Source organism: Pavona decussata, unplaced genomic scaffold (genome assembly GCF_977016875.1).
Source record: "Pavona decussata unplaced genomic scaffold, jaPavDecu1.1 SCAFFOLD_416, whole genome shotgun sequence".
Classification (NCBI taxonomy): domain Eukaryota; kingdom Metazoa; phylum Cnidaria; class Anthozoa; order Scleractinia; family Agariciidae; genus Pavona; species Pavona decussata.
In genome coordinates, this window is record NW_028145778.1 from 166,939 (window position 1) to 180,484 (window position 13,546).

Genomic DNA, 13,546 nt, shown 5'->3' on the forward strand with positions numbered 1-13,546 from the left:
CTAGGTCAACGCGCAAACATAATTAACACAAGTGTCTGAAGATTGTTCCTCTTTGATTGGATAGATTGTTGCATGTCATGGAAAAAGGCGAGATAAGCGGGAAAAAAGTATGAGTCATTTCTCCTATTTTCAGTTTTTCACATTCAATTGTCAATTGTCACGCAATTGAATATGCGTCTCCGTGTAAATCATTTAAGACAAATTCTGTGAATTAAAGACCAGTTATTTACACAATGATCAGTTATTCTACAGCTCCAATCAATATCGTATTGTACAATTTCTGATGTCAGACCGGCCATAAACGTGTGTCATCTGTGAAACGAGTTACCTTCTCCGTTTAGGGGGTTTAGACGAAAGGATGGAAAAATGGCTGACCAAGCTTTATGGAAGGAACTACGCACTTTGGTGGATTCTCATATTTTCGATAATGGCAGCTGGTCTGAGACGAGTTTCATGTCATACGAAGTTGTAAATTTTGTTTACAATCAGAAACTGTCGTAGATTGCAATATAAAATATAGTAAACTAATTGATTGAATTGATGACATCATAATTTAAATAAGTGCGGTTTTCGAATCACGGAGATGCGCGCGGAAAAATAAACCGAAAGGCTTGGCCTTTTGAGAACATGGTCACATGACTGAAGGTGGAAAAATTGCAAGCAAAAGTGATTTTCGATGATTTTTACTAAAGCACCGCGATGTTAAAATCTAACATCAGCCTTGTGAAAAAGAACGATTCATGGGTCCCAAAGAAGGAACAACAGCTTTCAGCCATAGAGAAACATGGTTATACTTTGACAAAAACCCTCGGAGAAGGGGCTTATGCGAAGGTCAAGCTTGCCGATTCCAAAAAGCACAATTGCCAAGTGGCCGTGAAAGTTATCAACAAAAGGAGAGCACCTAAAGATTTTCTGAAAAAGTTTCTGCCTCGAGAAGTTCATCTAATGCATCGGTTGGATCATCCCAATGTGGTAGGTGATGCGCTATTTGTTTGTTTGTTTGTTTGTTGTTGTGTTTTTTTGGCTTTGAATTTTGTCACTTGTTGAGAAAAATCTCCAGTGTCATGGCCATATGTTACCCTGGTTTCAGATTCCCGATGTCTAAAAAATAAAAATGAGCAAATAACCGCATCGGTGGTTTCTCTCAGTCTCTCTCGAAAATAACTGTGTAATAAAGACAGATTTTAAAATTGCATTTCGATGCATTTGAAAATCGAGATCGTGTAGCCTGGGTACCTGAGGCGTTTTGCTATATATGTAGCTTGGCATGAACCAATTCATGTCTTAAATTTCAAGTTTCTTCTATTTTTTTGCCCTGTAAAGTGAAGCAAGCCGAGAAAAAAAAAACGCATTGCTTCAAGTTTAAGTCGCCAAGGATTATAGCCATCATTTGATTGCTATCTCAAGGCCAGTCCAGTGTTTAATTACTTTAGTTCAGTGCTACGGCATTAGCTGGAGATGTCTTCAAGCTAGAAAGCTTTGGTCACTGGCGCCACTTATTTAACTTTTTTATTTTATATTTGTATGAAAATTATGAAACGTATGAAAAAAAAAAACTATTTTAGAAAACCTCACTGACAAAATTTCCTGGAGACTATCCCGATCTCGAACTTCTGACGAATCTCGTGCTTTCAAAGCTCGCTTTCTCTGCTGTTCACACTTTGCAAATTTTTTTAGATCCGCAAAACAAAAGCAGCGGCCTGAGTTAGCTGAATCTAATCTGTAAAAGTTTCACCAGGTGCTAGAAAACCTGTATTATGCCCTTTTCCCAAGACTACCCTAATGGGTCCCGATTTAACAAAGCCTTAAGAACGAACTTGGGTCACCTCCACCCTTACTTGAGTTTGCTGAATTAAGAAGCTAGAATCTACAATAATCTACCCTGTGACGACCCTGTGAGTATTATTTTCATAGATCAGACTACACGAAGTTGTGGAAACTTCAACCAAAGTCTACATCGTTCTTCAGTTAGCGTCTAAAGGCGATTTACTGGAGTACGTCAACAACAACCCCATGTTAAAGGAGGAAGAGGTGCGCATGTTGTTTTGTCAGCTGGCCGCTGCCATGGCATACTGTCATAAGGAACACGTGGTGCACAGAGATCTGAAATGTGAGAATATCCTGCTTGATAAAGAAGGAAGGCTAAAAGTAACAGGTATACAAAATGCTATATACATTTTACAAACCCTCAGCCACACCAAGCACAAACAATAACATGCAGCCAGTGTCCAGCGCGCGCGGAAACCGGCATACACTAACAGTTGTTGAATTATCGGAGATAAAAAAGCAAACGTTGCTCACAAGGAGAATGCCATCTTTGTCAAACGTGGTGTCAAACATGCACCGAACCACTGCGGAAAAAGGTCGAAAACATATGTGTGCTAGGATTGTATTCGTTTTGTTTTTGTGCCTTCCTAGCCGTCCTAAGAACAATATTTTTCTCTGAATTGTCCACACATTTCAAATGAGCTTATTACAGTAATCCGCAAGCAGTGACGACGATAGTGTCATTGCCTGGAACTCTTCTCCAAATCAGTGAAGGGCCGAAGGGCAGGCGCTCTCAACACCAACTTATTTAAACGTCTCTACTCATAACTACAGTACAAAAGCGTGCATGCTTCATTTAATTCTACCACACAATAACAGGCAGGGAAACAGTAAATGGCTTTTTCTGTGGAAACGATTAGAGACTGGAACCGGAACGTAGTTTTCGTGAGAAATCTGAAGACAAATAGAAACATATAAGCATTTTAAAGAGCTCTAAGAGCACATTTCTTATCCTTCAAGTTCAAGTTCAAGTTTGGTAAAGATTTAAACATATACAAAAAGAAGATAAGCACTGCTCGCAGTTAGCTACAGCTATTCGAGGCGAGCAGTGGTTTTGACGCATAACAAATAACAGCAGTTCAACCTTACAGAATCAAAAAAAAGTAACTTACAATACAGTAGCAGCTAAAACAAGAGAAAGGAAAATACAATGAGAAAGAACTAGGACTAGATGTGTACAGTTAAAGAAACGAGATTTACGATAAGAAGATACTTAGCCGAAAACTTATCAATATTTAGAGTAAAACAGGGAAGTTATACTACTTTGAGTACTTTTAAAGCTTAAAGTCAGGCGAATATCAGTCATAGTGCGAAACATAATACACAAGTACCGTTATAAAGTTGACAAGAGCAGGATGGATTTTGTATGCAGATATAATACGCTGAGTTGTCAAGATATTTTCACTTTTTGATCAAATCAGATAGGTCAATGTAATCATCTGCCTTCGAGAATTTTGCATTTTTGTAAAATTCGTTTTCGTTTTTTTTTTTTCGTTTTAAATCCCTACATCCAAGAATAACCTTGCTACACCTTATTTTCTTTCCAACATATAAGGACAGCTCGAACACCCTATAAACTAGTAGTGATTGCATGAAAACGGCTTTCTTTAAAAATATACACACAGCACTACCACTCTTGACCAAGTTGGCAACGTTTAACAAGTAACAAAGTAGATGTACGTTTAAGTATAGCGACTTAAAAGCATGGTTTTCATAAATTCCAGATTTTGGGTTTGCAGTCAGCACGATAAAGAATCGTCTCTTGGAAACCTTTTGTGGCTCGTTCGCGTACTGTTGTCCTCAGATCGTCCGCGGAGAGCCGTATGATGGCAAGAAAGCAGACGTGTGGAGCATGGGAGTGGTGCTGTATGCGATGGCTTGCGCTAGGCTACCATTCAGTGACGAGGATATGAACGCTTTAGCTAAGGGTACTTATCAAGGCAAGATCAAGTTCTCCAAAAGAGTCAGTAAAGGTGTGTCAGTCACTTAAAACTTTTAATTAATAAACGTGCCCAGCAAAAGTAAGGACGGCGCCTACTTTTGTTACTGCGCATACGTTCTGCGCATCCCGAGATACTCGGGTTTCCTATGGATGGTGCCTACTAGCACAGGGATATTTTTGTGCGGTTTAAAACTATGTGGTGAAAACAGAACTTAGCAAGTGCTCTTGGCATCCAAAGAGAAAATTGGGGGTAGCCATGCATTCTTCAGAGATAATAAAGCTTCAATTTAGAAAAAAAACGCCATACATTGCTTTGTATTTAAATGCTTTTTTGAATTATTGTTGCTAAATTATCTCTGAAAATGCGTGGCTACCCCCAATTTTCTTTTTAGATTCCAATAGCCCTTGCTAAAATCTGCTTTTTGACATAGTCATAAGCCGCGCAAGAATACTTTTGTATTAGTAGGCACCGTCCTTAAGACGTTTGATTTATAAATCTTTCCAAAAACTAAAGCTGAACTGCATAGCGTTGCTCAAAGACTATAATGAGCAACAAAATGATGCTATACACCTGCATGATAAGCTCCTCACAAAATTTCGTTACATACAACGGAAATTACATCCTTTGGCCCAAATATCCGTCCCCCCCCCCCCCCCCCCTTTCCTCGTACAACATTGAAAAACATTCCCCAAAAACTGTCTTCCTTGTAGAACCAAACTTTTTACCGTCGCAGGGGGATGTTGAGGGTTGAAGAAGAAGAAGAAGTGAGAAAAAGAAGAACAAGAAGATGATTTGTTCGAACAACAGGGTGGTTTATGATGTGTAGCAACTATTTCTGTCGATCAATGTAGTCTTCTACTTTTAGCAACGTTGCCAGATATGATGGGAAGTGTAACATGTGTTCTACAACGTTTCTCGCAATGCTGTCGCTATCGCTGTGTTCCAATTAAATTATTGAAAAGAAAATTAACAGCACCTTAAAAAGTGTCTTGTACATTTTGGTGTGAGCTAGGGTACAAAATTTGACCTTTTGCATTGCGAGGAAACTCAGTAGCTTTGATCATTTTTTTAACTTTGTTCGGAAGGAAAGGAAAATGTTCTAGGAACTGGTTCATAAATAGGATATATGGAAAACCACAAGTTGAATGTTTGAAACAGGATATGGAAGTCTGAGATCTACCAGAAATTCATAAAATTACCCCTTGTCGTCGATCTGTCTTCTCAGCCTTTTGACAGTTGACTCATTTACTTTCCTTCTTACAGAGTGTCGTGATCTGGTTCGCAATATGTTGAATCCGGACCAAAATGAACGGTTCTCTGCGGAGCAGGCCTTTCGGAGCCCCTGGTGTAGCAAGGCCCTTAAGTATCATCCCAATCTGCGTTATTTGGAAGAACATCTCATGCCGGTGCCCGTACGTAAACCATCAGAATGTGCTCCTCCTGAGACAGATGAATTTGGTAAGAATAAACTAGCTACTTTCACCAGTAATTTTACCTAACAAATAAAGCAAATGAGCACTGCATGTGAAACCAAAGCTTGCTGTGCTATTTTCTTTTCGATTTCATTGACATTTAGTCAGTGGAAATATTCATTCAAGCTAGCTGAAGTCTAAATTATACAGTTACGTTTAAAGATTTCGTATCACTTTTACGAGAGGGCTCGAGTGTTGTTCTTTTTACTGTAACTGTTAAAGTACTAAAAAATTCATTTGGATAGATACAACCTTTAATTTGTTCAAGGTAATAGATTAAACAACACCGCAAGAAAGACTGAGAAAGCATCATTGGTTTGCCTTTAAATAACCACGCAACGTGTCTGATTTTATGGGGTTAAAACTGGCTTGTACTAAACAGTACCAAACTCTTAAAAACATTTCATTCACAGCCCCAAACTTAAGAACGCACTGGACCAGCAACCACTATTTATATCAAGAACATATCATCGTATCAGTCAGCTAATTTTTTTATCCTTCTCTTTCATTTCTCAGACGAGGAATGTTATCCAGTCGAGGTCAAACAAGTCCACCCTAAACTCGGACAAAATCCCAAGCTGGTCACGTGTTTCACTTTCGCAGCCAGCTCCAGTCCCCCAAAGCATAAGAATGACCAGGGCCGGCGTCACACTATTTCTGGGTTCGAGATACACGATAAAAGTCATCGATTGAATCTGCGCGATGACTTGTTACGAACTTTAGCTAAAAAGGAGGCAAAATCACTGCACAAAATTGAAGAAGAAAAGAAAGCGTTGCCTATTGAGTCTTATAACAGGCATCGGACAAGGCGACGCAGTACTATTGTAACTGATGTATTAAAAGAAGTGACGCCGCCGAAGGAAGCCAAGGATCCCAAGGAAAGGAAACCTTCGTTAGTAACCGACGTTATCAAGTTTGATCAAAAGAGCAAGGAAAGACCCGGTTCCTTAATAGGTGCAAATGTAAACTTGCACGGGCCACCACAACCACAGCCTCGACCTGAAACACAGCTGCAGAGTCCAAAGAGTCATTTGGAGGGTCCTAAAGCGCCCGCGGTTAATCAGCGCACGGAAAGCCCGAACACGCGCATTCCAGGCGGGCGTGACTCGCGCTTCAAGGAAATCTCAAAGCTCAAGTATACGTCTGCGGCAAAAGCGGCCAAGATGGCTTTCAAAGAGGCGCATATTTCAATGCAAGCCAATCGAAGGCTGTCTCTCCAAGCACCCGATCATTACTTGACAATGCAAACGATGGTTAAGATACAAGGGATAAAAGATAACATTGAAAAGGAGCCAAGCGCTAACACAAAGTTTGCAAACTGGCAGAAGAAATTCCAAGTAGGTTTGAAACAAGACACCTGAATCACAGTCTTTCCTGTTCGCTCTTTGTCAGCGGCTCGTACAATGAATGATTAGTAGAGGAACAAAGTGTCCCTTTTGGTCACGTTTCCTAATGCTGACCTGCAAAACTCATGTTTACTGGCTTACATTTAGAGAGAAGGGGCTTAAATTTCAAGTGCATTTTATTGACAAATGAAGTAGAACCTTTCAAAGATTTTTTCCCAGAAGAGTGAGCCGCTCGTTTTTGCTGATACTCGACGGAACGTCATAAGTTCCCCTTGAAATTAATTAAGCTTTATGTGCTTAATACTACAATTCTAAGCTAGGCCGACTTTCAGTGTTAAATGTTACAAACTCTCTTGCAATAATAAATAATTTCAAAGCAAACTCTGTCGTTATTAGTTGCTCCGGGACATGTTCCTTCCTATGAACTGCTCATTTTCATGAAAATAAAAACTACTGTCATGGGGACCAAAAGTTGCTCTCGGCGTCATGCCCCCATGCAGGATTCGAACAGTAGCCAGGGATAACTTGAAGTCCTTCACTCTCTTCCCTAGACTTTGACCCCTTTTCTTTAGGCCAGCGCCAAGAGCGCTGGTCAAAAGCGGCAACTACACACTGATTATGAGCCGGAGCAGATGACCTCTGCAACAGGAACCGCCCACAAGCTATAAACAAGTCCCTGAAAACACAGAGAGGGGGATGGGGGGGGGGGGGGGGTGGGGGGGGGGGAGCGGACCGAAGAAGTATTCTGGACAAGTTGCTTCCTGTTCGACAATTGAGCAAAAAAAAAAAAAAAAGGAAGAAATTCGACATACAAATTCTACAAAGCAACATATTTCAACTGTTTATTTTAATTCAATTCGAGTATAACTTTGCCTTTCAAATACAGTAGCCACCACCAGTTTAAAGTACTTCTGTTATTTACTGTTGATTTTTGTTTATGTATATTGGCTTATTAGAAAAACAATTTTCCCAGGAGCTAAATAAAATAGGGCTTTTGGCGACTCAACTGGCCATTTCAGTTCGAGAAACCATTCCTTTGATTGGTTTAAAACGTTTCACAGACAAATAATTTTATCTTGAACATCAACACGAACAGGTTGGAGAGAAAAATTACTACACTGATACCGTTTTGAAATAGAGGCAAAGTTTGTGCCTACTCAGTAGGCAAATTGATCCAAGCAAGCGTTTCTTTAAATATACGGTAGTCTTTGAAGATCCATATCATTTAATCAAGATTAAGATGGATTTAACGCTACCACAAATGCAGCTTCAATCAAGTTTCACATTAACTTTGAAGCAGAGAGCACTGCTAATGTACACAGTGAAATTTCACTTTCAAGCAAACGAACCGCAATTTAATTCCGTCTGTGGGCTCGGTTCATGATAAACGTACTAACAGCCAACATAACCTCAGGGAATGATGTCAGACAAAGGATAGATTAAGAAAAACTAAATTAGCGTGCAAAACGTTATGAAGCGATGAATTCAATGATTGAAAACACCAATAGTGCTAATCCGCCAATTCAACTTGTAGTGAGGCATATTGATGTGCACGTGAATTTTGACTACGAGTTTTTTTTACGTTTAAGAATACTTACAGTCACAACGGATTTGAAAATTACTTAATGTTAGCTGCTTGAACCATAAAGAGTTATTTCGTGTTACAGAATCCAAACGTACTCTACTTTTGAGGTGACTTGGCAATTCGCCATGTCTATGCAAATTTGCGTCCATCTTTTTACGCCGACACAGACGAGTTTGATTGACTCTGCTTCTTTTTAATGGAATATACAATTACTGCACAACCGATATTTTAGACTGAGAAAAGAAACAATTTTCAAGATCTAACATTTTGTTGGTCGCACTGACATCTAATTTCATGGAGGAATGGGAAGATTAGATATGATAGGGCGGGTGATAGGGATAGTTCTATACAATAATATAAGCCAGCCCAAAGCTACGCAAATGCGACTTGTCATATCAGTTATAAACAGCATAACCTCATTCATATGTCAATATACATATAGCTATGTCTAGTCTTCCACCAGAAACGTCTGTTTTGTGGATAGCATTTCAATTTATGAAATCAAGGAGTTGAATCCTGCAGTTGAGTTTATCAGTGACTACAATTTTTCCTTGTGGGCTCACAGCCACGGCTTCCGGTCCAAAAAACTGGCCCCTCCCCTCTCCACTGGTGCCAACCTGGCTCACCATCCGACCGTCAAGAGAGAACACCTTCACGCAGTCATTGCTGTAGTCACAAACAATTAGATACCTGTTCTTGTATACTGCAATTCCTGAAGGCGCGTTGAAGCCGTCTCCAAACTTCCTCACAAACGTGCCGCGAGTGTCGAAAACCTTAACACAATCGTTGTCCGTGTCAGCGACGTAGAAACGTCCGGCGTGGAAAATTGCATAGCAGGGGTAGTTCAGTTTTCCTGGACCTTTATTTCCAAACATAAATAGAAAATTTCCATCGGGGTCGAAAACCTGGATGCGGGAGTTCATTGTATCAGTTACAATTATACGGCCTCGACTGTCCACTGATACCCCGTGGGGTCCCCTGAATTGCCCCTGTTCTTTGCCTTGTCGGCCAAAAGCGCGAAGAATTGTACCGTCTGGAGAGAGGACTACCACCCGGTTTCTCGCTTTTTCCGCTATTAACATGTTCCCCGCACGATCACAAGCGATCCCAGCAGGGGAGATGAATGCAAACCGCCTCCCGCTCTCCCTCGAGTAGTGGTCATGAACTCGAACGATCTGTCCTTCGTTGGATAGCACTTGCAACCTGTCGTTATTGTAGTCTGCCACAATGATCTCTCCTTCTGGGTTGAAAGCCACTCCAACTGGTTCGTCAAACTCTCCGAATGCTTCCCCTTTCTGTCCAGTATTGAACAACAGTTTGTACAATAGCAACTTGGATGATGTTTTTGCTCGAGCATTTTCTGTATGGACACCCGCATCGCGTTTGTCACGAATAATGGTGATGTTATGCATCTCAAAAATACCATGTTGCGTGTTTAACTGGTTCTTAAAGCCCGACAATGGCTTTGTTTGCGGTAAGGTCGATTGAATTGCCAAACAACTGTTGATACCAATATCCTTCCATGAGATATCATTGTTTCTTGTTGTCGTTTCATAAGTTTCGCAGACAGCATCTTTAGGATAGTGATTGCAATAAAACGGAGTGTCTTTCGGCTTTCCGGTATTATCGTCTTTGTCAGTCTCATCAGCAACTGAGTTGCACAGACTCGTTTTGATTTCCAACATACTTTTCGGGGTAATTAAACTCTTGGCCATTTTCTCTGAGAAGCCAGAAGGAGAGCCGTTAACAGCCGCTAAAAAATCAACTGGATTTGTCGTAGTGAGCTGTAATGAGCCCGGTGGAATTCTACGTTGCAGCATATTTTCGCGAATGGAGTTCAACACTTTAAGATTGTTCGGCATTTTCTGTTTCTCAGACTGTCGCCGAATGACTGGATTAACTTCTCAACTCAAGCTCATCTTTGCACTGTGAACATCGCTGTGTATCTACGTCATTTTAAACTTGGCACGTTTGGAGCTCAGCCAGTAAAATGGTTACTAGACGCAGGTAAAAAGCAGTGTCGCTTAGCTGGAAGCAATAAAATGTAGTGAACGCTTCAAATTAGCTTTGGTCGTTACACCCACCCTTGACCCGGTTATTGTTAAAAGTGACTCCATTGTTAGAACACTCAAATCTGATTGGCGAATGCATATTTCATCGGATTATTTTAACGTAGACTTATTAAAAAGAGAAGAAAAAGCTGTTCATTATTGTCATCAATCGTGTCGTTGAACCACAAAATGTTTTGTGACAGAATATGCAGTCCCAATGGGGTGCTGAACCGACAACCCGAAGATGGAAAGAAAAAAAATGCAATAACAATGTCTAAAGTTTAGAGGAAAACTTAACAATTACTGATGCAACATAAAATGTGCAATTGAAACAATGACTGCGGTGTTGAAATGCGCTTCTGAAAATGTGACCGAAGCCAGCTAAAAAGACTGGCCCCCTGTGGTTAAAACGGAAATGTACAGAAAGCATTGAGTCAAAACTTATCTGTGAACTGTTTCAGCGTTTCAAGGCAACTGACCTGAATCGATAAAGATCTAAGCCTACTGCCTTCTAGTCTCGAAATTCACTGTTTAGCTTGAAGTTGTTAATGTTTTTAAATATAAACTTTAAAGTGAGGTAAATAGTTTGAGTGCTGAATAACGTTGTTAAATTCCCTTTTGTTTCATTAGTTTACATATAAAAGTAGGAGCGTGCAAAACATTTATTGTTCAATAAACAATAGCGACATTAGGATTTGTGGACCAATAAAGTGCAGGATAAAAACCGTTTTAATTGGCACTTACTGTTTATGTTTTGCCGTGTTCGTGGCTAAAAGCGTGCCTCTTCTCGGCGGGTTATCGAGGTTTGAACTCGGTTGAAACCGAGCGAACATGATTGGCGTAAATGTAGATAACTAGAAAGTGACAGTAGAAGGAATCCAAAAAACGTGCACAGAGTAACAAAGTGTAAAGAAATATCTTGCAAAACTTCTTATAAAGATTTTGCTCACTTATAAAATCGACTTGAAAAATAAACGTCTAACTTCCAATCCCCATGGCCCAACGCACAACCATCCGTCCTCGAAAATGACTGATTCGTTTCTCGCTATAAAGTGCTAACAAGCTGGCACTGATGAGCAGTTAATTAAAAAGCCGATGAAAGAGCTATGGTGTCGGAGAACCAACTAGAATGGAAAGTGATCCAAAGCAAAGTAAATTGTTGAAGAACGCATTCTTGTGACATTGTTTTGAAGGGAAGGCAGTGATGTACTTCCCCCCTTGATATACGAGGGATATAAATAAAGTTTATGTCAATATTTGTCTAATCAAAAAGCAATGCTGACGTCAAGTTGTATAATGGTATTTAAAGCTCATGTCAGTATTGTGATGGAAAGTTGGCAAACGCTCAATAGACAGGGCAAAATTGTGACAAAATGAATTTGTAACATGATGACTGTGTACAGTGTCTCCGCGAGCCATCAGTGTTTAAAATATTTGAACTTGTTTTAATTGCTAGGTTGTGTGGGCGTGATTGTGAAAATCTGTTTGTCGGCACGGCAGGGATTAGAAATCGATAGTCTAGGTGTCTCGAAAGGATTACTGCAAAAAATAAGTGTCGGTAATTATGGTTTGTTGCATATTTGGTGGCGAAAGAAAGCAAGCATAAACGCACAATTCAATGGACAAAAGGCCAAGTCATGCGTGATGACTGTACAAGCAAAGTACAAAGTACAAAAACGGGTGTCAGTTACCTCGAGTCAAAATACGAATGACTTACCATAATTAAAAAAAAAAAAAAAATTCTAACCAAACAATTTTAGTTCGTACAAATGAGTTGCACTTTGTAATTTCAAATAGAAGAAAGATCCTCGCAGTTAGTACGCAACTTACGCAGTTGCGAACAGAAAGCCTGAAAAAAAAAATTGATTAATTAATTTGCATCCAATCTAGATCTGTTTGGGATTTTAAAATTTTTAAATGTAAGAGCTCCAATAACTGATTAATTAGTCACTTAGAGGACGGGAAACTAGGATAAGGCGGGAATTTATCAAATCATCTTATTTTGTACGAAGAATGCATGTGAAACACGATTTTAAATTTACGATTCACGTGAATAAAAAAACCTCGTTCTCTTTCAGTCATTGCGACCAGAAAGCCCAGCGAGACGGGAAGCGTGAGAAAAGCCTCAACAAAATTTATTTTGAACTTAATTTTACTGACCTTCACAGGAACAAACTTATGCTGGCAAAAAGAGATATTCTTTGGCCAGAATTAACGTCGGTTTTTCAGTTAATTAAGGATTACAGTGCAAGCACGTGCACGTGTGGTACACGAGGCACGTAGCAAGTAATTCACGAAAAGTTTACCCTCAATGGAAAGAAAAGACACAGCAGATTATCGCACGTGAGCCACATCTCTCCGTCTACCCCCAACCTTTTTTCCATTTCATCAAATCATGCAAAAAAAAAAAAAAAAAAAAGAAAAAGCAAGGTTGATTTTACGGTAAGGGAACTATATTATTCCAATATTTCGAAAGCCACGGCCTTTCTTCTTCATGGTACAGTGGAACCTCGATTTAATGAAGTGCTAAGGGAAATTAGTTCGTTATATCGAGGTTCTGTTCCACATATTTTAAAATTCCGGGCCGAGACATATACATCGTTCGTTATACCGAGGACTTCGCTATATAGAGGCTCGTTAAATCGAGGTTTTACTGTGTTACAGAAACGTACTGACTGTAAGGCGAAGACGATACAATAGCCCCTTCTCTAAAATGGCGGCCGAAAATTCAAATAAGTTAAAATTAAAAACGTATACCAGCACTAGAAAGAGCACTTTTACTTTAGTAACCCTGTAAAGACTCAGCGTATTAGGTGTAATATCAGCTGAGAAAATGTAAGTTGAAAAATGAAAAATTTACAGACGTTTGTATGACTGGGGGTATGACGTATACCCCCAGTCATACAAACGTCTGTAAATTTGTCAAATTTCATCTTACATTTCCTAAGCTGATATAACACCTAATATGCTGAAACTTTGCAAGGTTACTAAATATAGGTGCACTTTTCAGTGCTGGTGTCAGTTTTTCATTCAGTTCAATTTTAACTCATTCAAATATGTTCCCATGCACCATTTTGGAGAAGGGTCTATTGTAAACAAGAGGGAATCCAGTTAGGGGGTGTTTACATGTGAAAACTCGCACCGGTGCGAGTTTGATACCGGTATCATATTGTGATTTCATACCGTGTTTACATGAATGGACAATTCATGTCGACCGAAGTGATTGTGACGCCATATTAGATTGGATGTCGAAGACCGCGCTTGCGCTGCCCGTTCCAGACTCCCAGGAGAGTGATTTCATGCTGGAGCGAACGGCCGCATC

General features: G+C 39.8%; 2 protein-coding genes across 2 annotated transcripts; one reads left to right on the forward strand and one right to left on the reverse strand.

Annotated features, from left to right (window-relative positions):
- Positions 1-545: 545 nt before the first annotated feature.
- On the forward strand, positions 546-6,971 carry LOC146450885 (uncharacterized). Its single transcript, XM_085099789.1, has 5 exons — positions 546-972; positions 1,915-2,155; positions 3,552-3,800; positions 5,034-5,228; positions 5,759-6,971. Exons 1-5 carry the CDS (start codon positions 700-702, stop codon positions 6,601-6,603), a joined length of 1,803 nt encoding a protein of 600 aa, XP_084955915.1. The 5' UTR covers positions 546-699; the 3' UTR covers positions 6,604-6,971.
- A 445-nt stretch (positions 6,972-7,416) lies between these two features.
- Positions 7,417-10,274, reverse strand: LOC146450886 (uncharacterized). Its single transcript, XM_085099702.1, has one exon. The coding sequence runs from the start codon at positions 10,033-10,035 to the stop codon at positions 8,662-8,664; it is 1,374 nt and encodes a 457-aa protein (XP_084955828.1). The 5' UTR covers positions 10,036-10,274; the 3' UTR covers positions 7,417-8,661.
- Positions 10,275-13,546: the final 3,272 nt, after the last annotated feature.